Source organism: Leucopleurus acutus (assembly GCF_964270905.1).
Source record: "Leucopleurus acutus genome assembly, chromosome: X".
Classification (NCBI taxonomy): domain Eukaryota; kingdom Metazoa; phylum Chordata; class Mammalia; order Artiodactyla; family Delphinidae; genus Leucopleurus; species Leucopleurus acutus.
Genome location: NC_139148.1, coordinates 71,347,306 through 71,374,486, shown reverse-complemented (window position 1 = coordinate 71,374,486; position 27,181 = coordinate 71,347,306). Strand labels below are relative to the sequence as shown.

Below are 27,181 nucleotides of genomic sequence, written 5' to 3'. Positions count from 1 at the left end.
GGTGGCATGTTTAGGATTTTCTATGTATAATATCATGTCATCTGCAAACAGTGACAGTTTTACTTCTTTTCTGATTTGTATTCCTTTTATTTCTTTTTCTTCTCTGATTGCCATGGTTATGACATCCAAAACTATGTTGAATAACAGTGGCCAGGGTGGACATCCTTGTCTTCTTCCTGATATGAGAGGAAATGTTTTCAGTTTCTCACCATTGAGAATGATGGTAGCTATGTGTTTGTGGATATGGTCTTTATTATGTTGAGGTAGATTTCCTTTATGCCCACGTTCTGGAGAGTTTTTATCATAAATGGGTGTTGAATTTTATCAAAAGCTTTCTCTATATCTATTGAGATGATCATATGGTTTTTATTCTTCAATTTGTTAAGATGGTGTATCACATTGATTGATTTGCATATGTTGAAGAATCCTTGCATCCCTGGGATAAATCCCACATGATTATGGTGTATGATCCTTTTAATGTGTTGTTTGATTCAGTTTGCTAATATTTTGTTAAGAATTTTTGCATCTATGTTCATCAGTGATATTGGCCTGTAATTTTCTTTTTTGTGATATATTTTTCTGGTTTTGGTATCAGGGTGATGGTGCCTTTGTAGAATGAATTTGGGAGTGCTCCTCTCTCTGCCATTTTTTGGAAGATTTTGAGGATAGGTGTTAGCTCTTCTCTAAGTGTTTGATGGAATTCGCCTGTTAAGCCATCTGGTCTTGGACTTCTGTATGTTGTAAGAATTTTAGTCACAGTTTTTATTTCAGTACTTGTGATTGGTCTGTTCATATTTTCTATTTATTCCTGGTTCAGTCTTGGAAGGTTGTAATTTTCTAAGAATTTGTCCATTTCCTCCAGGTTTTCCATTTTATTGGCATATAGTTTCTTGTAGTCGTCTCTTATGATCCTTTGTATTTCTGTGCTGTCAGTTGTAACTTCTCCTTTTTAATTTCTAATTCTATTGATTTGAGTCATCTCCCTTTTTTTCTTTATGAGTTTGGCTAGAGTTTTATCAATTTTTTCCTTCTCAAAGAACGAGCTTTTAGTTTCATTGATCTTTGCTATTTTTTCTTTGTTTCTAGTTCATTTATTTCTGCTCTGTTTTTCTGTAATTTCTTTCCTTCTACTAACTTTGGGTTTTGTTTGTTCTTCTTTCTCTAGTTGCTTTAGATGGAAGGTTAGGTTGTTTATTTGAGATTTTTCTTGTTTTTTGAGGGAGGATTTTATTGCTATAAATTTCCATCTTAGAACTCTTTTTGTTGCATCCCATAAGTTTTGGGTCAGTGTGTTTTCATTGTGATTTCCTTCTAGGTATTTTTTGATTTCCCCTTTGATTTACTCAGTGATCCACTGGTTATTTAGTAACCTCCATGTGCTTTTGTTTTTTACAGTATATTTTTCCTGTAATTGATTTCTAGTCTCATAGTGTTGTGGTCAAAAGAGATGTTTGATACAATCCCCATTTTCTTAAATTTACTGAAGCTTAATTTTTTACTCAAGATATGATCTATCCCAGAGAATGTTCTGGGTGCACTTGAGAGGAAAGATTATTCTGCTACTTTCAGGTGGAATGTCCTATAAATATCAATTAAGTCTGTCTCAACTAATGTGTCATTTAAGACTTTTGCTTTCTTATTAATTTTCTGTCTGGATGATCTATCTTTTAGTGTAAGTGGAGTGTTAAAGTCCCACACAATTATTGTGTTACTGTCAATTTCCTCTTTTATGGCTGTTAGCTTTTGCCTTATGTATTGAGGTGCTTTTATGTTGGGTGCATAAATATTTACAATTTTTATATCTTCTTCTTGAGTTGATCCATTGATCATTATGTAGTGCTCTTGTCTCTTGTAATAGTCTTTAATTTAAAGTCTATTTTGTCTAATATGTGTATTGCTACTCCAGCTTTCTTTTGATTTCCATTTGCATGGAATGTCTTTTTCCATCCCCTCACTTTCAGTCTGTATGCATCCCCAGGTCTGAAGTGGGTCTCTTGTAGACAGCATATATATGGGTGTTGTTTCTGTATCCATTTAGCCAGTCTGTGTCTTTTGGTTGGAGCATTAAATCCATTTACATTTAAGATAATTATCAATATGTATGTTCCTATTACCATTTTTTTAATTGTTTACTGTTTGTTTTTGTAGATCTTTTTCTTCTTTTGTGTTTCCCTCCTAGAGAAGTTCCTTTAGCATTTGCTTTAGAGCTGGTTTGCTTGTGCTGAATTCTCTTATCTTTTGATTGTCTGTAAAGCTTTTGATTTCTCCAACAATTCTGAATGAGAGTCTTGTTGTGTAGGGTAATCTTTGATGTAGGTTTTTCCATTTCATCAGTTTTTTTGTGTGTGTGTGTGTGTGGTATGCGGGCCTCTCACTCTTGTGGCCTCTCCCATTGCGGAGCACAGGCTCTGGATGTGTAGGCTCAGCGGTCATGGCTCATTGGCCCAGCCACTCTATGGCATGTGGGATCTTCCCAGACCACGGTACGAACCCTTGTCCCCTCCATTGGCAGGCGGACTCTCAACCACTGCACCACCAGGGAAGCCCCCATTTCATCACTTTAAATATATCCTGACACTCCTTTTTGGCCTGTAGAGTTTCTGCTGTAAAATCAGCTGATATCTTTATGAGGATTCCCTTGTATTTTATTTGTTACTTTTCCCTTGCTGTTCTTAATATTTTTTCTTTGTATTTAATTTTTGATTGTTTAATTAATATGTGTCTCGGGATATTTCTCCTTGGGTTTATCCTGTATGGGACTCTGCACTTCCTAGCTTTGATTGACTATTTCTTTTCCCATGTTAGGGAAGTTTTCGACTATAATCTCTTCAAATGTTTTTTCATATTCTTTTCCTTTTTCTTCTTCTCGGACCTCTTTAATTTGAATGTTGGTGCATTTAATTTTGTCCCAGAGGTCTCTGAGACTGTCCTGAATTATTTTAATTCCTTTTTCTTTATTCTGTTCCATGGCAGTTATTTCCTCCATTCTATCTTCCTGCTCACTTATCTGTTCTTTTGCCTCGGTTATTCTGCTATTGATTCCTTCTTGTGTCTTTTTAATTTCAGTTATTGTGTTTTTCATCACTGTTTGTTCATTCTTAATTCTTCTAAGTCTTTGTTAAATATTGTTTTGTATCTTTTCAATCAGTTCCTCCGTATTTTTTCCAAGGTGTTGGATCACCTTTAATATCATTACTCTAATTTTTTTTTCAGGTAGATTGCCTATTTCTTCTTCATTTATTTGGTCCTGTGGGTTTTACCTTGCTCCTTTATCTGCAACATATTTCTCTGTCATCTCATTTTTTTTCTAACTTACTGTGTTTGTGGTCTCTTTTCCACAGGCTGCAGGGTCTTACTTCCTCTTGTTTCTGTTCTCTGTCCCTTGGTGGGTGAGGTTAGTGCATGTTCTTGTGCAGGCCTCCTGGTTGAAGGGACTGGTGTCTGGCCTCTGGTGGGTGGTGCTGTGTCTTTTCCCTCTGATAGGCAGAGCTGCATCAAGTCATGTGTTTTGGGGTGTCTGTGAGCTTAGTATTACTTTAAGCAGCCTGTCTGCTGAAGAGTGGGGCTGTGTTCTTGTCTTGCTGGTTATTTGGCATGAGGTGTCCAGCACTGGCAGGCAGTTTGGTGGAGCCAGGTCTTGGTGTTGAGATGGATACATTATAATTCAACAACCTTCACTATCAGACTTTCCATCTGGTTCTCACCTAAATTAGTCTTGAGGGAGTCTTGTCTTGGGCTGAGGCAAGATGAGTAGATTTCCACACACATCCCCCAGAATCTTAAATATTCTTATATGGGTTAAGTCATGTATTTAGTTCAGATGCTTTCAACACCACCTTACTCTCTCAAGGCTGCATCCCTGAAACAACTCTGGTTCTGGAATGTTTCAGTTATGCTACTTTTTGTCATGGTTCTTAATCTCTCACTGCTTCAGTTTTCACCTGCTTTGATGTGAGCATTTGTTCCTTCACCTAGGAGGTTTTTGAACCAGTTTTTAGATTTCTTTCATAGCAAGTTGTTCCACATGTAGCTGTAGATTTGGTGTGTCTGTGGGAGGAGAGTCAGGGGTCCTATTCCATGCAGGCAGAGCTTTAAAAATATGTAATTATATGTAACCCTATGGGACCACAAGTGTAAGCTCTGTTGGCCACCAGAGCCAGGTGATCTGGAGTTGTTCCCTGGGTGGCAGTAATGAAAATAGGGGCTCCAGATGAGCATACAATCTCCTTTCTGAGAGACAGCAGCGAGCTATAGCAAAGCACAGAGAGAGAGAGTTCAAAGACAACATTCATAAGTCTATGTTTCCAGAGAGAACCTGTGTAGTCTCTAGATATATGCGAGACCTGAAACCTGCCTCAGAGGTTGAAGCTCCAAGACAAACAAAAGGGGATCTTTCATAGATAGACTGGGGTTGTATTTCAGTCTGCTGTCTGTACAGGGCCCTAGATGTGGTAGCCTCCCAGGAATGGTCTCTATAATTATTACAGTCCCATGGGATCCAGGTACACAAGCCCCTCTGGCCTCCAGAACCAGGTGATCAAGGAATGTCCCCTGAGTTCCAGTTACAAAAATTGAGACACCAGATGTAAATACCAGAGCACCAGATGTAAAAGCTCCTCTCTAGGAGATATTGACACTCTACAGTGTGTTGGAGGGTGAGTATACCTGCTGACTGGAGGGAGGTAGAAGAATGCTGCAAAGATAGTGCCCACCAATCAGCATGTCCCTAGATGTGTATTAAATTAGATGCCTCCTCCTCAGGCTTACACTTTAAAATTAGAAACTGAGCCATTCTCACATAAAATCTGGGCACCTCTCAATCATCTGTTTCTGTGGGTGAGTCCGTGCATGAACCCTTTAAGAGCTGCTTCTCAGTTTGTTATACCTTGTGGGTCTCAAAGACATGAACCTGATATGTTTTCAAAGCTAGATGTTTAGCAGGCTTATTTCTCAGGATCAGGTCTTATAAGTTGGTGTTCCCAATGTAGGGGTCAAATTCTTTTCTCCTCAGGGAGTAGCTACAGGTTTTGAGTTCTCTCTCAATTGTGAATTGCTGCTCTGGGGATGGAGATTATAGTGAGATTGTGTCCCAGCTTTCCTACCAGCTTCAGTGTGGCCCCTCTCTCATTTGCCCAAAATGTAGGAGTCACTCAGAGAGTTTTAATTTTTTTTTTCACAGGAAATTGTTACATATGTAGTTGCAGATCTGGTGTGTCCATGGGATGAGGTAAGTTCAGGATCCTCCTATGTCATCATCTTGAACCAGAACCATGATGTATTTTTGACAGTTTATTTTCTTCCTTTCATGACATTCTCCTGAGCTTTTACTTTTGTTATACATAGGACTTGGACTCTGTACCATTTCTTACATGTGCTGTTTCTTATTGTAGCATACTGTTTAATGGTTATTAGAATATCATGCTTTATCAAACCATGAAATATGCTCTACCCCTTCTAATATGTAACCACAAACTTTGCTACTAATATCATTCTTAATGTAATTTGTCTTAATTTTATGGCTTGAGTTTCTTAATAATTTTAATAAAAGCTCCTTTTGGCAAGACAGAAAATATTTCATCAATTTAAATTCAATTTAATGGACATTTTCTGAGTGTCTCTTATGTACTAAGTACTGTAGAAGGATACACAGATGAGCAAAAAAAACATCTCTGCCCTCAAGTAGAAGTAGCAAATTGTACACAAAATATGTACAAATAATTACAACACAAAACAGAGTGTAATAATGTAAGAGTGGTCTAAAAGTGTTTTTGTATCAATTAGGAAATTATTGTTTAAATCAAATCCAGAAGAATAAGTGGGATTTCAACAAGCTGAGAGGAAAAGATTTCAGGAGAAAAGAATATCATGAACAAATGCAACTTCAGGGAAGCTGGAGAAGAGTAGTCACAACATGACAAATTATTTGATTTGACTAAAATGCAAGGTAAGAATGCAATATGCAGTAGGTAATAATGCCGAGAGGATAAGATGTTTGGGCCCAATCATTGATACCTTGATTTTTATGTGAAGGACTTTAGACTTAATTCTGTGGTCAATGGAGAGATATTGCATAGTTTCAAATAATTTGGTGACATTATCAAAGAAAACGTTTTAGGGAGATCATTCTGCTCACAATGAATAAGTTGTATTAGAATCATAGACCCATTGAGGAGACATAAAAAATCAGGTCAGAAGAAATTAAGATTGGATGGAGTGGGATAGATGACAGAGAGAATAAAGAATAAGGGATAGAAATAAGGGATATGTTTCATATGCCCATCAATCATTCAATGCATTTCACATTCAAGAGTATTATCTCCAAAAAATAAAGAGTATTATCTCCAGCATTGACCCTGAAAACCAGAATATGTCACATTATGTACTTCTTTCAATGGAAGACAGAAAATTATAGAGTAAGAGAGGTGCATGACAAGTTATGTAGCTACAAAGAAAGCAACGCCATTCTGCCCCCCAGAAGATATAATATAAAGATGGAAGAAAGGTTGTATTTATCTTTGGCTACATAATCTACTTTGACAGTGTCTCAGAGAGTATCACTAATCATAGACTCAGAGACTCTTTAGATTTGTTAAGGACCTTGCAGATATTTTAAGCAAATCACTTTATTTTGTTTGTCAAAAAATATTATTAAAGAAGAATGGTGGTTACCAGGGGCTGAAGAGATGCATAAATAGAGAGTTGCTGTGCAATGAATATAGTGGTTCAGTCATGCAAGTTTCTAGAGATCTTCTGTGCAAGAATCAATGTGCCTATACTTAACAATACTCTTCTGTACACTTAAACTTTTTAATAGGGTAGATTTCTTTTTTTATATACCACACACTCAGAAAGAAAATTGAATGTCTATTATCTGCTTAACCCTGTGCTAGGTAAAGTAGAGAATATCAAAGTATTTTAAGACATGCTCATTCCTATCATCAAGTTATAGTCGATTAAGAAAACAAAATATGTGTACTTGACTCAAAAGCAAACAATACGATAAATAGATGATAGCATAAGATGAGCTGGTACTCTCTGGGGGGAGTTTTTGAAGTGTATGGAACTTGACACAGCATGTGAGGACTTCGTAAGATGTAGGTAGGTTGACCTTCAAAACTACATGTGAATAGTATTCTTACATTTTTTTCAAAATGCTTCACATCCTCTTATTCAAACATTGTGTAAGGTAAGTTGTACAGGCATTATGATGCCCTTTTTTTTTTTTTTTTTTTTTTTTTTTGCAGTACGCGGGCCTCTAGCTGTAGTGGCCTCTCTCCCGTTGCAGAGCACAGGCTCCGGACGCGCAGGCTCAGCGGCCATGGCTCGCGGGCCCAGCCACTCCGCGGCACGTGCGATCTTCCCGGACCGGGGCACGAACCCGTGTCCCCTCCATTGGCAGGCGGACTCTCATCCACTGTGCCACCAGGGAAGCCCTATGATACCCTTTTGATGATGAAATAAATATACGTATGAAGAAGTAAAGTGTTTTCTCAAAGTCCCTTACCTAACTTAAAATGAAGAATCTTAATTGAAGAGTTAAGTCCAGAATGGAAAAAATGTCTTTGTGGTGACTAAATGGCTACTTTAGACTTTAAGACTTCAATCTGGGGTTTCACCTCAGTCAGTAACATCCTATATCTGAAAAATCTACAGGTCAAATAACTCCTTGATTATCATAGAATATGAAATGTACACCTTTGAGTTAACCTTATAATTGTAGTGATCTATGAACTCTTCTTAGGAGTAAAACTTTTCACATTTGTCAACAACTGCTTCTCAGAACTTTCATCTATGCACATTTTAGTTTTGTTAATCTGTCATTCACTCAAAAATCTGAACAAACAAGGTATAAAGTACAAAGTATAGTATACTTGTTAGAGGTTTGGGGAATTTATTAATTTGGATTAACTACGAAATTGAACTCTGCAATATGCCTATTTAACCATCAGTTTTTCCTTTCTTAACATACACACTTCTTAAAAGTATTTTCTCACCTTTACATAGTTATGATTCATTCATCTTTGAAGGGTTTTTTGATGATAAAAAGTGCAGGATTAGAAGATCTATATTTTGTGGTAGAAGGAGCCTGAAACACAGAGGTGTTAATTGACTGGCTCAGAGTCAAATAAAATAGTAATTTATAATGTAGAAAACTATTTATCAAGAATTGTGATAACACAAACACCTCGAGGGCAAAGTAGATTTTTACTGTTTTATTTTTACATTACTTTATGAACCATAACTCTTATATTGGATGTGTTTAGTTCTCTTTTATCTCATCCATCTCACCCTATACTACTATGCACATTCTATTCAAATACTGAGGGTTTTTTTGCATATGCATAAAAAATTAATTTTTTAAACTCCGTTTTAAAAAGTTGTGTCCTAAGTCATTTCAGCAAAACAAGGACTTAATTATTATCTAGAATATTCAGAAAGTATTCTAAACTTTGAAAGCATTAAATACTTAAAATTGAATTCATCTCCTACCTCCTTAACTAAGGACTCAGCCATTACCTAAGAAACATCAAAATCAATAAGAAAAATTGAAATTATATTTCAGATTAGAATTAGATCAAAATGAGTCAGTTAAATTCAGGTTTTGTTTGGACCAAATTCCAGTGGACTTGTATCATTGTATCATTTCAATTGTTTTACAGAATACACAAGCTTACTACGAATTTTAACCAGTTCAAAATTTTTTTAGGTTGCATTTTTCTTAAATAATATGTCATTTGGAGTTCAGCAAGTAGGTTTAGTGTAAGGTTTATTTAATTATTTGCTTTATTTTTGGTATAAAATTCTGCTTGTTCAACTACTGAGGTATAAGTTTATTTTAAAATACTGAGCCCTGAACTAGACTTTTTATTTAGAAAGACTGTGAATATGGTCAATCATCTGGGCATAGACTTATTTAATTGCTTTTCTGATTGGATTTGGTCCACCAAGGCAATGAAAGTATAGTTCCCAAAACTGGCATGTCTATGAATGATTTAGGAAATCCATCCCACTATTTGTGTATTCTGTCAAAGTTTAATTTTCCATAGTTTAGTTTTGGATTTTCCATGGTGAATTTACAGTCAGTATGAACCCCAAAATATCATAAAATAAATATTTTTTTAAAACATGAGGGCTGTATAAAGATATGTTTATAACAACAGTTTCAATTGTATCAGCAGATTAAGGTGTTCTGTACTTTAGATAATAAGATATTAAACATTGTGCAGTCCCTATGAAGGGAATCAGTTGTAATTATTAGTGAATTATTGTTTTATTAAAAATTTCTGCTCTTGTAGGAATCTGCCTTATCTACAAAGTACATTTACAATTACATTTTAAAATATGAAAAGTGTTTTCACAAGAGAAAATATTTACCAAAATATTGATTTTATAAGCTGCTCTTTGGAGTTGATAAAGGATGTCCAAATGTTTCTGGATTCTAATGGAAATCTTAAAGATTTTTATTTCCTGTTTTTAAAGATAATCTTGGCCAATATAATAGAAGATTAGAGCTAACCTCATGCTCAATGATGAAAACTGAAATCTTTTCCTCTAAGATCAAGATTAAGACACTAGTGCTCACTTTCACCACTTTTGTTCAGAATAGTACAGGAGCCCTAGTCAGAGAAATTAGGCAAGAAAAAGAAAGAAATTGTAACAAATCAGAAAGTAAGAAATAAAATTGTCTCTGTTTGGTTATTGTAAATAGAGCTGGAATGAACATTTTGGTACATGACTCTTTTTGAATTATGGTTTTCTCTGGGTATATGCCAGTAGTGAGATTGCTGGGTCATATGGTAGTTCTATTTTTAGTTTATGAGGAACCTCCATACTTTTCTACATAGTGGCTGTATCAATTTACATTCCCTAAGTGTCCATCAACAGATGAATGGATAAAGAAAATGTGGCATATATATACAATGGAGTATTACTCAGCCATAAAAAGAAATGAAATTGAGTTATTTGTAGTGAGGTGGATGGACCTAGCGTCTATCATACACAGTGAGGTAAGTCAGAAAGAGAAAAACAAATACTGTATGTTAACACATATATATGGAATCTAAAAAAAAAAAAAAAAAAACAGGTCATGAAGAACCTAAGGGCAAGACAGGAATAAAGACACAGACCTACTAGAGAATGGACTTGAGGATACTGGGAGGCAGAAGGGTAAGCTGTGACAAAGTGAGAGAGTAGCATGGACATATATACACTACCAAATGTAAAATAGATAGCAAGTGGGAAGCAGCTGCATAGCACAGGGAGATCAGGTTGGTGCTTTGTGACCTCCTAGAGGGGTGGGATAGGGAAGGTGGGAGGGAGGGAGACACAAGAGGGAAAAGATATGGGGACATATGTATATATATAACTTATTCACTTTGTTATAAAGCAGAAAATAACACACCATTGTAAAGCAATTATACTACAATAAAGATGTTTATAAATTGTCTCTGCATATGACATGACATTGTATATAGAAAACTAAACACTTCACAAAAATACTGGTAGAAACTAACAAAAAATCAGTAAACCTGCAGGGTACAAAATCAACATAAAAATTTAGTTGCATGTTTACACACTAACAACACACTATCTGAAAGAGAAATTAAGAAAGAAATCCCATATAGAGTAGTATCAAAAAGAATAAAATACTTAAGAATACATTAACTCAAAGAAGTTAAAAATCTGTACACTGAAAACTATAATACACTCATGAAAGAAACTTAAGGGGAAACAAATAAACGCAAAGATATCCCACGTTTATGGATTGGAAACTTAAATTGTAAAATGTGCATACTACCTTAGGCAATCTACAGATTTAATGAAATTTCCTTAAAAATTTCAATGGCGTTTTTCACAGAAATAGAAAAATAATCATAAAATTTTTATGGAACCATAAAATGATTATAAATATCCAAAGCAGTTTGAATAGCTATCAGTGTACACAGGTACTTTTACAAGAGCTAAATATTCCAAATGAGAAATTATAGCATGTGGTGGAGCCCAGATTAAGAAAAAACAGATTGAAGAGAGTAGAAAAGACAGTTTCCTTCTACTCCCATCACCCCTCCTCCAAACCTGAGTATACCAGCATGGAGAGACACAACCTCTCCATGGAAAATGGAGTTAAGTGAGCACCCAACTTAAACCATGAAACCCATCACCAGTCTAGTACGAGTGTCAGACCAGCACTGTAGTCTCAGCACCACAGGCAAGCTCCCATAGCCCCAAGTTCCCTTCCCCCTCAGCTCCAAACTAGGCTGGGCAGGCCAATCTCCAAACCATCACTTGTGAACTCGAAATTTCCAGACCACCCAAGTACATGACCAGCCACTCTTTACCCAACTGCCAAACCTGTACCTGGAACCCCAGCCTCTAGGATAACCCCAGCACCAAGCTGTCCCCACAGACACAGGCTCCAAGTTGTCTCCCATGGACCAACACTCCCTGCCCACCTCAACACCAGGTTGAGTCCTGTGGCCCAGTCTTCATTCTTGCCCCAGTTTCAAGAAAACCTCCATGAACCTAAGCTGTAGGCTATCTCCCACACTCAGGGTGCAGCCACGTCTCAGTGTTGGGTTAACTACTGCAGACTCAGCCTCCATAGTGGAACCCATGGACCCAGACACCAGGACTACTTTCACAATTCCACTTATCAGGCCCATCCTAGTGGTCCCCAATAAGCTGAGGACCCAGGATCCAGGTCTACCATGTGGACTCAGGTCCTAGGCCAATCACTGCAGACTCAGGAAATAGGCCCACTCTGTGAACCCAAATGAGAGTCCTGCCCCAGTAGACTAGGCTCCAGTCTCACTGCTATGGACTGAGGCATTAGGCAAGACCACCTGCTAACCCAGGCACCAGATCTGCACATCCAAGGACTTCAGCAACAAAATCATCTGTGGATACAACCCAACTGCACACCTATAATCAGCTGATTGGTGAAGAATCACCTGCTGAAGCAAGTTTGTAAAGACTAAAAGAGGGGTCTATTTCTTCAAATGTGTAGACACCAATTTAAAGCCCACAGGTGTCAAAAATAATCAAGAAAACATTACGTAACAGAGGAAACTAGTAAAGTTCCAATAAGTTAACCTAAAGAAATGGAGATCTATCAACTTCCTAACAAAAAATTCAGAATAATCCTCTTAAAAAAATTCGGTGAATGACAAGAAAACACAGATAGAAAACAAAACAAAATTAGAAAATCAGTTCATGAACAAAATGAGATGTTCAACACAGAAATAGAAACCATTAAAAAGTCAAACAGAGTTCTTAGCAAAGATGGTGGAGTAGAAAGATCGTGAGTTCACCTTCTCTCACAGACACACCAAAATCACAACTATCTGCAGAATAACCATTGATGAAAAAGACCAGAACCTGCCAAAAAAGACCTTCTACAACTAAAGACATAAAGAAGAAACCACAACAAGGTGAAGCAGAAACAGTAATCTGCGAGGGGCCTGGTTCAGACTTACCTGTTAATCTTGGATAGTCTCCTAGAGACACAGGAGGTGACTGCAGCTCACCCTGGGAACAAAAATGCTGGCAGCAAACATTTTGGGGAGCTCCTTCTACCATTGGGACAATGGTGCTTACAGCAATTTTGTGGAATCCCACCTGTAGCTCATTAATACCAATACCTGGCCCCACCCAAAAGCCTGTAGGCACCAATGCTTGGGCACCTCAGACCAAACAACCAACTGGGAAGGGACACACTCCCACCCATCAGCAGACAGGCTGTCTTAAGAACCCCTGAGCCCACAACCTCCTCTGGACACAGCACTAACCAACAGAGAGTCCAGGACTTAGCTTCACCAAACAGTGGGCATGCACCAGTCCCAGAATTCCATTGGCCTTGGCCCTGCCCTTCAGGGAACATTCTCTAATCTCTGGACCAGTCTTGTCCTGCAGGGGGGAGACACCAGACTTGAGAAAACCACAACATGGCTTGTGGAACCAGCCTGTCCACCAGCAGGCTAGAACCTGCCCAGGACCAGTTAAGCCCCAACCCTACCCACTAGCAGACCAAAACAAGCTTCAGGACACCTAGAACACATACCCAACTGTGTCAGAAACTGTCCCACACCCAGTGATCCCACCCCAACTCTGGGGTCTCTGGGGCCTGTAACCAGACTACAGGACCCAGCTCTGCCTTCCAGGTGGCTGGCACTAACCTGAGGACCTGGCTTCACCCACCAGTGGGAGGACGACAGCTGCAAAATCTTCTGGATCCTGACTACACCCACCAGGGAGCCAGCATAAGCCCTGGGAGTCCTGGGTTTCTGCAGTCAACTGCTTTGTGATTCAGCCCCACCAACCAGCAGATGGCAGCCTCTGCACAAGACAAGGCCTGGCAACCAACCAGACCAGGGACCAAAAAATACTACCAGAGCACCCAAATAGTTAGCCTACCAAAACAAAAGGACCCATGTGGCCCTCATGGGGGAACTTCTAGAGAATACAGCTTAAGTGAAAAGACGGGAGTGTGCAGCTGGGGGTACATTGGATGTCTCCTACAAAAGGACCCTTCTCCAAGGTCAGAAAACATAACCAAATAACCAGATAAAGAAAAATACAAACGGAAACTTAGGCAAAATGAGGCAACAGAAGAACATGTTCCCGACAAAGGAACAAGATAAAACCCCAGAAGAAGAACCAAGTGAAGTGGAGATAAGCAATCTACTTGAGAAGTTCAAGATAATAACCATAAAGAGGACCAAAGAACCTGGGAAAAGAATGGATGCACGGGCTTCCCTGGTGGCACAGTGGTTGAGAGTCCGCCTGCTGATGCGGGGGTCACGGGTTCGTGCCCCGGTCCGGGAGGATCCAACATGTCGCGGAACGGCTGGGCCCGTGAGCCATGACCGCTGAGCCTGCGTGTCCTGAGCCTGTGCTCTGCAGCAGGAGAGGCCACAACAATGAGAGGCCCGCGTACCGAAAAATAAAGAATGGATGCACAGAGTGAGAATTTAGAAGTTTTTTAACAAAGAGTTAGAAAACATAAAGAACAACCAGAGATGAGCAATACAATAACTGAAAAGAAAAATACACTAGAAGGAATCAACAGTATACTAAATGATACAGAGGAATGAATCAGTGATCTGGAAGACAGAGTTGTGGAAATCACTGATGCTGAACAGGAAAAAGAAAAAAATAATGAAAATAAATAAGGAAAGTTTAAGAGACTTCTGGGACAACAACAAGGTCAGTAATACTTATATTATATGGGTCCCAGAAGGAAAAGAGAGAAAGGAGTTGAGGAAATATTTGAAGACATAATACCTGAAAACTTACCTAACCTAGGAGAGGAAACAGACAGCAAAGCCAAAGAAACGCACAGTCCCATACAGAATTAACTCAAATAGGAACACTACAAGATATGTTGTAATTAAAATGGCAAAAATTAAAGATAAAGAGAGAATTTTAGAGACAACAAAGGAAAAGCAACGAATAACATACAACGGAAACCTCATAAAATGATCATTTGACATTTCAGCAGAAATTCCACAGATCAGATGGAATGGCATGATATATTTAAAGTGATGAAAGGGAAAAACATACATCCAAGAACACTCTACTCAGAAACGCTCTCATTCAGATTTGATGGAAAGATCAAAAGCTTTACAGACAAGCAAAATCTATGAGGTCAGTACTACCAAACCAGCTTTACAAGAAAATATTAAAGAAATTTCTCTAAGTGAAAAATGAAAGGCTACAATTATAAACATGAAAATTAATTTAAAAAAATTTCATTGGTGAAGGTAAACATACAGTAAAAGTAGGAAATCATCCACACACAAAGCTAGGAGGAAGGTTAAAAGAAAAAAAAATAGTAAAATCATCTATATGTACAATAAGCAGTTAACAGATACACAAAATAAATAGATGTAAGCATTCTTTCATGTGTTTGTTGGCAATGTGTATATCTTCTTTGGAAAAATGCCTATTTAGGTGGTCTGCCCATTTTTGGATAGGGATGTTTGTTTTTTTTGATATTGAGCTGCATGGGCAGCTTGTAAATTTTGGAGATTAATCCTTTGTCAGTTGCTTCATTGGTAAATATTTTTTCCCATACTGAGGAATGTCTTTTCGTCTTGTTATTTTTTTTATTTTTTATTAAATTTTTACATCTTTATTTGAGTATAATTGCTTTATAATGGTGTGTTAGTTTCTGCTTCATAACAAAGTGAATCAGTTTTACATATACATATGTTCCCATATCTCTTCACTCTTGCATCTCCCTCCCTCCCACCCTTCCTATCCCACCCCTCTAGGTGGGCACAAAGCATCGAGCTGATCTCCCTGTGCTATGTGGCTGCTTCAAACTAGCTATCTATTTTACGTTTGGTAGTGTATATATGTCCATGCCACACTCGCAGTTTCTCACATCTTACCCTTCCCCCTCCCCATAACCTCAAGTCCATTCTCTAGTAGGTCTGTGTATTTATTCCTGCCTGACCCCTAGTTTCTTCATGACATTTTTTTTCTTAGATTCCATATATACTTGTTAGCATATGGTATTTGTCTTTCTCATTCTGACTTACTTCACTGTGTATGACAGACTCTAGGTCAATCCACGTCACTACAAATAACTCAATTTTGTTTCTTTTTATGGCTGAGTAATATTCCATTGTATATATGTGCCATATCTTCTTTATCCATTCATCCGATTATGGACACTTAGGTTGATTCCATCTCCTGGCTATTGTAAATAGAGCTGCAATGAACATTTTGGTACATGACTCTTTTTGAATTATGGTTTTCTCAGGGTATATAACCAGTAGTGGGATATCTGGGTCATATGGTAGTTCTATTTGTAGTGTTTTAAGGAGCCTCCATACTGTTCTCCATAGTGGCTGTACCAACTCACATTCCCACCAGCAGTGCAAAAGTGTTCCCTTTTCTCCACACCCTCTCCAGCATTTCCTGTTTCTAGATTTTTTGATCATGGCCATTCTGACAGGTGTGAGATGATATCTCATTGTAGTGTTGATTTGCAATTCTCTAATGATTTTGAGCATTCTTTCATGTGTTTGCTGGCACTCTGTATATCTTCTTTGGAGAAATGTCTATTTAGGTCTTCTGCGCATTTTTGGATTGGGTTGATTGTTTTTCTGTTATTGAGCTGCATGAGCTGCTTGTAAATTTTGGAGATTAATCCTTTGTCAGTTGCTTCATTCGCAAATATTTTCTCCCATTCGGAGGGTTGTCTTTTGGTCTTAATTATGGTTTCCTTTACTGTGCAAAGGCTTTGAAGTTTCATTAGGTCCCATTTGTTTATGTTTGTTTTTATTTCCATTTCTCTAGGAGGTGGGTCAAAAAGGAACTTGCTGTGATTTATGTCATAAAGTGTTCTGCCTAAGTTTTCCTCTAGAGTTTGATAGTTTCAGGTCTTACCTTTAGGTCTTTAATCCATTTTGAGCTTATTTTTGTGTATGGAGTTAGGGAGTGTTCCAATCTAACACTTTTACATGTAGCTGTCCAGTTTTCCCAGCACCACTTATTGAAGAGGCTGTCCTTTCTCTGCCATAAGTTCCTGCCTCCTTTATCAAAGATAAGGTGACCATATGTGTATGGTGTTATCCCTGGGCTTTGTATCCTGTTCCATGGATCTATATTTCTGTTTTTCTGCCAGTACCATACTATCTTGATTACTACAGCTTTGTGGTATAGTCTGAAGTCAGGGCGCTAGATTCCTCCAGCTCCGTTTTTCTTTCTCAAGATTGCTTTGGCTATTCGGGGTCTTTTGTGATTCCATACAAATTGTGAAATTTTTTTTCTAGTTCTGTGAAAAATGCCAGTGGTAGTTTGATAGGGATTGCATTGAATCTGTAGATTGCTGTGGATAGTAGAGTCATTTTCACACTGATGATTCTTCCAATCAAAGAACATGGTATATCTCTCCACCTATTTGTATCATCTTTAATTTCATTCATCAGTGTCTTACAATTTTCTGCATACAGGTCTTTTGTTCCCTTAGGTAGGTTTCTTCTTAGGTATTTTATTGTTTTTTTGCAATGGTAAAGGAGAGTGTTTTCTTGATTTCACTTTCAGATTTTTCACCGTTAGAATATATGAATGCCAGAGATTTCTGTGCCTTAATTTGTATGCTGCTAGTTTAACAAATTCATTGATTACCTCTAGTAGTTTTCTGGTAACGTGTTTAGGATTCTCTTTGTATAGAATCATGTCATCTGCAAACAGTGACAGCTTTACATCTTCTCTTCTGATTTGGATTCCTTTTATTTCCTTTTCTTCTCTGATTGCTGTGGCTAAAGCTTCCAAAACTATGTTCAGTAAGAGTGGTGAGAGAGGGCAACATTGTCTTCTTCCTGACCTTAGTGGAAATGCTATTAGTTTTTCACCATTGAGGACGATGTTGGCTGTGGGTTTATCATATATGGCCTTTATTATGTTGAGGAATGTTCCCTCTATGCCTACTTTCTGGAGGGTTTTTATCATAAATCAGTGTTGAATTTTGTCGAAAGCTTTCTCTGCATCTATTGAGATGACCATATGGTTTTTCTCCTTCAATTTGTTAACATGGTGTATCACATTGTTTGATTTGCGTATATTGAAGAATCCTTGCATTCCTGGAATAAACCCCACTTGATCATGGTGTATGATCCTTTTAATGTGCTGTTGGATTTTGTTTGCTAGTATTTTGTTGAGAATTTTGCATCTATGTTCATCAGTGATGTTGGCCTGTAGTTTTCTTTCTTTGTGACATCCATGTCTGGTTTTTGTATCAGGGTGATGGTGGCCTCATAGAATGAGTTTGGGAGTGTTCCTCCCTATACTATATTTTGGAAGAGTTTGAGAAAGATAGATGTTAGCTCTTCTCTAAATGTTTGATAGAGTTCGCCTGTGAGGCCATCTGGTCCTGGGCTTTGGTTTGTTGGAAGATTTTTAATCACAGTTTCAATTTCAGTGCTTGTGATTGGTCTGTTCATATTTTCTATTTCTTCTGGTTCAGTCTTGTGTATTTCTAAGAATTTGTCCATTTCTTCCAGGTTGTCCATTTTTTGGCATAGAGTTGCTTGTAGGAATCTCTCATGATCTTTTGTATTTCTGCAGTGTGAGCTGCTACCTCTCCTTTTTCATTCCTAATTCTATTGATTTGAGTCTCTACCCTTTTTTCTTTTTGAGTCTGGCTAATGGTTTATCAATTTTGTATATCTTCTCAGAGCCAGCTTTAACTTTTATTGTTCTTTGCTATCGTTTCCTTCATTTCTTTTTCATTTATTTCTGATCTGATCTTTATGATTTCTTTCCTTCTGCTAACTTTGGGTTTTTTTTTTTCTTTCTCTAAATGCTTTGGGTGTATGCTTAGGTTGTTTATTCGAGATGTTTCCTGTTTCTTAAGGTACCATTGTATTGCTATAAACTTCCTTCTTAGAACTGTTTTTGCTGCATCCCATAGGTTTTGAGTCATCATGTCTTCATTGTCAATTGTTTCTAGGTAATTTTTTGATTTCCTCTCTGATTTCCTCAGTGATCACTTCGTTAATAAGGAATGTATTGTTTAGCCTCCATTTGTTTGTATTTTCTACAGATATTTTTCTGTAATTGATGTCTAGTCTCATAGTGTTGTGGTCAAAAAAGATACCTGATACAATTTCAATTTTCTTAAATTTACCAAGGCTTGATTTGTGACCCAATATATGATCTATCCTGGAGAATGTTCCATGAGCACTTGGGAAAAATGTGTATGCTGTTGTTTTTGGATGCAATGTCCTATGAATATCAGTTAATCCCATCTTGTTTAATGTATCATTTAAAGCTTGTGTTTCCTACTTTATTTTCATGTTGAATGATCTGTCCATTGGTGAAAGGGGGTGTTAAAGTCCCCTACTATGAATGTGTTACTGTCAATTTCCCCTTTTATGGCTGTTAGTATTTGCCTTATGTATTGAGGTGCTCCTATGTTGGGTGCACAAATATTTACAGTTGTTATATCTTCTTCTTGGATCGATCCCTTGATCATTATGTAGTGTCCTCCTTTGTCTCTTCTAATAGTCTTTATTTTAAAGTCTATTTTGTCTGATATGAGAATTACTATGCCAGCTTTCTTTTGGTTTCCATTTGCATGGAATAACTTTTTCCATCCCCTCACTTTCAGTCTGTATGTGTCCCTAAGTCTGAAGTGGGTTTCTTGTAGACAGCATATATATGGGTGTTGTTTTTGTATCCATTCAGCTAGTCTGTGTGTTTTGGTGGGAGCATTTAATCCATTTACATTTAAGTTAATTATCAATATGTATGTTCCTATACCCATGTTCTTACTTGTTTTCAGTTTGTTATTGTAGATCTTTTCCTTCTCGTCTTTTTCTTGCCTAGGGAAGTTCCTTTAGCATTTGTCGTAAAGCTGATTCTGTGCTGCTGAACTCTCTCAGCTTTTGCTTGTCTGTAAAGGTTTTAATTTCTTCATGAAATCTGCATGAGATCCTTGCTGGGTAGAGTAATCTTGTTTGTAGGATTTTCTCCTTCATCACTTTAAACATGTCCTGCCACTCCCTTCTCCATTGCAGAGTTTATGCTGAAAGATCAGCTGTTAATCTTATGTGGACTCCCTTGTGTGTTATTTGCTGTTTTTCCCTTGCTGCTTTTTAATATGTTTTCTTTGTATTTAATTTTTGACTGTTTGATTAATATGTGTCTTGGCATATTTTTCCTTGGATTTATCCTGTATGGGACTCTCTGTGCTTCCAGGAGTTGATTAACTATTTCCTTTCCCATATTAGGGAAATTTTCAACTACAATCTCTTCAAATATTTTCTCAGTCCCTTTCTTTTTCTCTTCTTCTTCTCAGAACCCTATAATTCGAATGTTGGTGCATTTAATGTTGTCTCAGAAGACTCTGAGACTGTCTTCAGTTCTTTTCATTTTTGTTTCTTTATTCTGCTCTGCAGTAGTAATTTCTACTATTTTATCTTCCAGGTCATTTATCCGTCCTTCTGCCTCAGTTTTTCTGCTATTGATCCTTGCTAGAGTATTTTTAATTTCATTTACTGTGTTGTTCATCATTGCTTGTTTCATTTTTAGTTCTTCTAGGTAACTGTTAAATGTTTCTTGCATTTTCTTTATTCTATTTCCAAGATTTGGGTCATCTTTACTATCATTATTCTGAATTTTTTTCCTGGTAGACTGCCTATTTCCTCTTAATTTTTTAGGTCTGGTGGGTTTTTACCTTGCTCCTTCATCTGCTGTGTGTTTTTCTGTCTTCTCATTTTGCTTATCTTACAGTGTTTGGGGTCTCCTTTTTGCAGGATGCAGGTTCGTACTTTCCGTTGTTTTGGTGTCTGTCCCCAGTGGCTAAAGTTGGTTCAGTGGGTTTTGTAGGCTCCCTGGTGGTGGGAGCTAGTGCCTGTGTTCTGGTGGATGAGGTTGGACCTTGTCTTTCTGGTGGGCAGGTTCATGTCTGGTGGTGTGTTTTGGGGTGTCTTTGGCCTTATTATGATTTTTGGCAGCCTCTCCGTGAATGGGTGGGGTTGTGTTCCTTTCTTGCTAGTTGTTTGCATAGGGTGTCCAGCACTGTAGCTTGCTGGTCGTTGAGTGAAGTTGGTGTGGTGTTAAGATGGAGATCTCTGGGAGATTTTCACTGTTTGATATCACATGGAGCTGGGAGGTCTATTGTGGACCTGTGTCCTGAAGTTGGCTCTCCCTCCTCAGAGGCACAACACTGACTCCTGGCTGGAGCACCAAGAGCCTTTCATCCACACGGCTCAGAATAAATGGGAGAAAAAGAAGAAAGAAACAAAGATATAGGATAAAAGAAAATAAAATAAAGTAAGATAAAATGAAATAAAGTTATAAAAATAATTATTAAGAAAAAAATATTTTAATAAAAATGGACGAGTAGAACATTAGGACAAATGGTGAAAGCAAAGCTATACAGACAATGTGTCACACAGAAGCATACACATACACACAAAAAGAGGAAAAGGAGAAAAAATAATACATATTATTCTCAAAGTCCACCTCGTCAATTTGAGATGATTCTTTCTCTATCCAGGTATTCCACAGATGCAGGTACATCAAGTTGATTGTGGAATTTTTTTTTTTATGGTACGTGGGCCTCTCACTATTGTGGCCTCTTCCACTGTGGAGCACAGGCTCCGGACGTGCAGGCTTAGCAGCCATGGCTCACGGGCCAAGCTGTTCTGTGGCATGTGGTATCCTCCTGGACCGGGGCATGAACCCGTGTCCCCTGCATTGGCAGGCAAACTCTCAACCACTGGGCCACCAGGGAAACCTGACTGTGGTGATTTAATGCGCTGCTCCTGAGGCTGTTTGGAGAGTTTTCCCTTTCTATTTTTTTTTCCGCACAACTCCAGGGGCTCAGCTTTGGATTTGGCCTCGCCTCTGCATTTAGGTCACTGGAGGGCGTCTGTTCTTCACTCAGACAAAACGGGGTTAATGGACCTGCTGCTTCGGGGACTCTGGCTCACTCAGGCTGGGGGGAAGGAGGGGTATCAAGTGCAGGGCGAGTCTGCAGCGGCAGAGGCCAGCATGATGTTGCACCAGCCTGAGGCACGCCGTGTATTCTCCCGTGGAAGTTGTCCCTGGATCACGGGACCCTGGCAGTAGTGGGCTGCACAGGCACCCGGGAGGGACAGTGTGAATAGTGACCTGTGCTCACACACAGACTTCTTCATGGTGGCAGCAGCAGTCTTAGAGTGTCATGCCTGTCTCTGGGGTCCGTGCTGTTAGTCGTGGCTCACGCCTGTCTCTGGAGCTCCTTTAAGCAGAGCTCTTAATCCACTCATCTCGTGCACCAGAAAACAAAGTGGGAATAAAAAGTCTCTTGCTTCTTTGGCAGTTTCAGACTTTTCCCTGGACTCCCTCCTGTCTAGCCGTGGTGCACTAACCCCCTGCAGGCTGTGTTCACACTGCCAAAACCAGTCCTCTCCCTGTGCTGTGACCAAAACCCCAGCCTCAGCTCCCAGCCCCATCCAGCCTGGCAAGTGAGAGAGAAGCCTCTTGGGCTGGTGAGTGCCGATTGGCACCAATCCTCTGTGTGGGAATCTCTCTGCTTTGCCCTCCGCACCCCTTTTGTTGTGCTCTCTTCTGCGGCTCTGACACTTCCCCCCTCTGCCACTCACAGTCTCCGCCCACAAAGGGGCTTCCTAGTGTGTGGAAACCTTTCCTCCTTCACTGCTCCCTCCCACTGGTGCAGGTCCTGTCCATATTCTTTTGTCTCTGTTTATTTTTTTTCTTTTGCCTTACCCAGGTACGTGGGGAATTTCTTGCCTTTTGGGATGTCTGAGGTCTTCTGCCAGCGTTCAGTATGTGTTCTGTAAGAGTTGTTCCACGTGTAGATGTATTTCTGACGTACCTGTGGGGAGGAAGGCGATCTCCGCATCTTACTCTTCCACCATCTTCCCCCTCTCTCCTCGTCTTGTTTATGATTTCCTTTGATGTGCAAATCTTTTACGTTTCATTAGGTCCCATTTGTTTATTTTTATTTCCATTTCTCTAGGAGGTGGGTCAAAAAGAATCTTGCTGTGATTTATGTCATAGAGTTTTCTGCCTATGTTGTCCTCTAAGAGTTTGATCATTAGAGAAATGTAAATCAAAACTACAATTAGATAACATCTCACACCAGTCAGAATGGCCATCATCAAAATATCTACGAAAAACAAACGCTGGACAGGGTGTGAAGAAAAGGTAACCCTCTTGCACTGTTGGTGGGAATGTAAATTGATACAGCCACTATGGAGAAAAGTATGGAAGTTCCTTAAAAAAACTAAAAATAGAACTACCATACGACCCAGCAATCCCTCTACTGAGCATATACCATGAGATAACCATAATTCAAAAGAAGTCATGTACCACAATGTTCATTGCAGCTCTAGTTTCAATAGCCAGGACATGTAAACATGCTCTGTGTCCATCAACACATTAATGGATAAAGAAAATGTGGCACATATATACAACGGAATATTACTCAGCCATAAAAAGAAGTGAAATTGAGTTATTTGTAGTGAGTTGGATGGACATATAGTCTGTCATACAGAGTGAAGTAAGTCAGAAAGATAAAAACAAATACCGTTTGCTAACACATATATATGGAATCTAAAAAAAAATGGTCATGAAGAACTAGGGGCAAGATGGGTATAAAGACACAGACCTACTAGAGAATGGACTTGAGGATACTGGGAGGGGGAAGTGTAAGCTGTGACAAAGTGAGAGAGTGGCATGAACATATATACACTGCCAAACATAAAACAGCTAGTGGGAAGCAGTAGAATAGCACAGGGAGATCAGCTCAGTGCTTTGTGACCACCTAGAGGGGTGGGATTTGGAGGGTGTGAGGGAGGAAAGAGATATGGGGACATATGTATATGTATAACTGATTCACTTTGTTATAAACCAGAAACTAACACACCATTGTAAAGCAATTATACTCCAATAAAGATGTTAGAAAAAGACAATAAAAATACAATACAATAAAATAAATAGATGTAAAATATGATATTAAAAAGTGTAATTGTGAGGAATGATAATACAACTGCAGAGTTTTTAGAATAATTTGAAAGTATGAGATCAGCAACTTGAAATGAAACAGTCATGTAGATAGATAGATAGATAGATGTTAGCTATATAACAACTTCATGGTAACGAAAAATTAAATGCTATAGTAGATACATCAGAACAAAAAAATGTAATATGAACAAAACACTAAAGACAGTCATCAAATCACAATAGAAAAGGACAAAAGTAGAAAGACACAAAGAACACCTATGAAAACAACCCCAACACAACAAAATGGCAATAAGAACATGCATATCAATATTTACTGTACATGTAAATGGAATAAATGCTCAAATCAAAAGACATACAATGGCTGAATGTGTACAAAAACAAGACCCATGTAGATGCTGCCTACAAGAGACTCACTTCACATCTAAGGACACACACAGACTGAAGGTGAGGGGATGGGGAAAATCATTCCATGCAAATGGAAGTCAAAGGAAAGAAAGATAGCAATATTTACATTAGGCAAAGTAAATTTTAAAGTAAAGACTCTAATAAGAGACAAATAAAAACATTTTGGAATGATAAAGAGATCAATAAAGAAGAAGATACCTCAATTGTAAGTATATATGCACCAAACATAAGACCACCCTAAGTACATAATGCAACTATTAACAGATATAAAGGGAGAAACTGACAGTGACAAATTTAGTGGAATTTAACATCCCACTTACGTCAACGGACAGATCATCCAGACAGAAAACAAATAAGGCAAAACTGGTCTTATGACAAATTAGAGCAGATGAAGTTAATTGATATATGTAGAACATTCCATCAAAAATCCTCAGAACACACACTCTTTTCAAGTGCACATGGAACATTCACTATGATAGATCACACGGTAGGCCACAAAGCAAGGCTTAGTAAATTTAGGAAAATTGAAATCATATCAAGCATTTTTTCCAATCACAATGTTATGAGACTAAAAGTCAACCACAAGAAAAAAACCTGCAAAATACACAGACACATGGAAGCTAAACAATATACTAGTAAACAATCAATGGATCACTGGAGAAATCAAAGAAGAAATTAAAAAAATACCTGAAGACAAATGAAAATGAAAACAAAAACAAAATAATCCGAAATCTATGGCAAGCAGCAAAAGCAGTTCTAAGAGTGAAGTTTAGAGCAGTAGACCCTTACCTCAGGAAAAAGAAAAAACTCTCAAATAAACGACCTAACTTTATACTTAAAAGAGTTAGAAATAAAACAAACAAAACCCAAAGTTACTAGAAGGACAGAAATTATAAATCTCAGAGCAGAAGTAAGTGAAACAGAGATGAAGAAAGCAATAGAAAATATCAATGAAACTATGATTCTTGATTCTTTGAAAAGATAAATAGAATTGATAAAACTTTAGCCAGACTCATCAAGAGAAAAAGAGAGGGCCCAAATCAATAAAATCAGAAATGACAAAGAAGTTATAACCAACACTACAGAAATACAAAATATAATGAGAGACTACTATGAACACTTATATGTGAACAAAATGGAGAATCTAGAAGAAATGGACAACTTCTTACAAATATGCAATTTCCCAAGACTGAACCAAGGAGAAGTAGAAAATGTGAACAGACCAACTATCAATAAAAAAAAAAATGAATCTGTGATTTAAAACTCTCAACAAGCAAAAGTTCAGGGCCAGATAGTTTCACAGGTGAATTCTACTAAATAACTGGAGAAGAGTTAACACCTATCCTTTTCAATATATTCCAAAAACTTGCAGAGGAAGGAATGTTTCTGAACTCATTCTATGAGTCCAGCATCACCCTGATACCAAAACCAGAAAAACATACCACCAAAGAAGAAAATTACAGGCCAATATCACTGATGAACATAGATGCAAAAATCCTCAACAAAATACTAACAAACCAAATCCAACAATACATTAAAAGGATCGTACACCATGATCAAGTGGGATTTATCCCAGGGATTCAAGGATTTTTTAATATCCACAAATCAATCAATGTGACACAACACATTAACAAATCCAAATCGAAGGATAAAAACCGTATGATCATCACAATAGAGGCAGAAAAACCTTTTGACAAATTCAACATCATTTATGATAAAAACTCTGCAGAAAGTGGCCATAGAGGGAACATACTTCAACATAATAAAAGTCATATATGACAAACGCACAGCTAACATCATACTCAATGTTGAAAAGCTGAAAGCATTTCCTGTAAGATCAGGGACAAGATGAGGACTCCCACTCTCACCACTTTTATTCAACATAGTATTTGTACTCCTAACCAGAACAATCAGACAATAAAAGGAGTCCAAACTGGAAAAGAAGAATAAAACTGTCACTGCTTACAAATGACATAATACTATACATAGAAAATGCTAAAGACACCACCAGAAAAATACTAGAGTTCACCAATGTATTTGGTAAAGTTGCAGGATACAAAATTAATATAGAGGAATTTGTTGCATTTCTATACACTAAAAACAAACTGTCAGAAGGAGAAATTAAGGAAATAACCACATGTATCATCATATCAAAAAGAATGATACCTAAGAATAAACCTACTGAAGGAGGTTAAAGACCTGTACTCAGAAAACTGTAAGTCAGTGATGAAAGAAATTGAAGACAGCACAAACATATGGAAAGATTTACCATGTTCATAGATTGGCAGACTTAATATTGCTAAAATGACCATATTACCCAAGGCAATGTACAGATTCTATGCAATATCCATCAAAATACCTAAGGCATTTTTTCACTGAACTAGAACAAATAATTTTAAAATTTACATGGAAACATAAAGAATCCAAATAGCCAAAACAATCTTGAGAAAGAAGATCAGATCTGGAGGAATCATACTTCTTGACTTCAGACTATTCTACAAAGCTACAGTAATCAAAACAGTACAGTACTGCCACAAAAAATAGACATATAGATCAATGGAATAGGATAGAGAACCCAGAAGTAAACACTCACACTTATGGTTAATTAATATATGACAGACCGGATCAAGATGGTGAAATAGAAGGATGTGTAGCTCACCTTCTCCCACAAATACATCAAAAATACATCTACATGTGGAAAAATTATCACAATACCTGCAGAACACTGGCAGATGATCACATAAAACCAAAATCACAAGAAAGATCACCATGTAATTTGGTAGGAAAAAAACGTAATCAGGACAAGACCTGTGCCCCTGGGAGGAAGCTGTGCCCCTGGGAGGAAGCTGCTCTGTCACCCTGGGAAGCACCTTTACCAGTGGGGAGATCAGCCAGGACAGAAAGAGTTTCACAGGCTCAGAAGAGAGTGCAGCACACAGTTTGTGGGAGACAAAACAGAGAGAGACCAGCAAAGAGGGTCCCTGTCACCTCACTGCATTCCCAGCCTGAAATGTTTGCATTCTGGTGCAAATAGGGTGTCCTCAGTCTTCAGAGGACAGACCCATGGAGAGGACTGGGGTTGGCTGTGTGGAGACATCCTAAAGGGGCTGGAGCATGCTCCTAGCCACAACCAGTGGTGTGCACAGGAAGGAGCCCAGGTCTGCCATTGAAACCCCATTGTTAAAATATTAACAGGGAGTGAAGTGTGGGGCCCACCATAGCAGCCCCACTCTTGGCATGCTCACTGTGGATGTGGCTCCACCTCTATGAGTTGTGGGAGCTCATA

General features: G+C 38.1%; 1 protein-coding gene across 1 annotated transcript in view; it reads right to left on the bottom strand.

Annotated features, from left to right (window-relative positions):
• Positions 1-12,579, bottom strand: part of CYLC1 (cylicin 1) — a gene marked incomplete at both ends in the record, with an annotated part of 134,475 nt that extends 121,896 nt beyond the window's left edge. The window contains 1 exon segment of the mRNA XM_082865120.1: positions 12,477-12,579. Within this exon segment, the coding sequence (XP_082721246.1) occupies positions 12,477-12,579 (103 nt within the window).
• Positions 12,580-27,181: the final 14,602 nt, after the last annotated feature.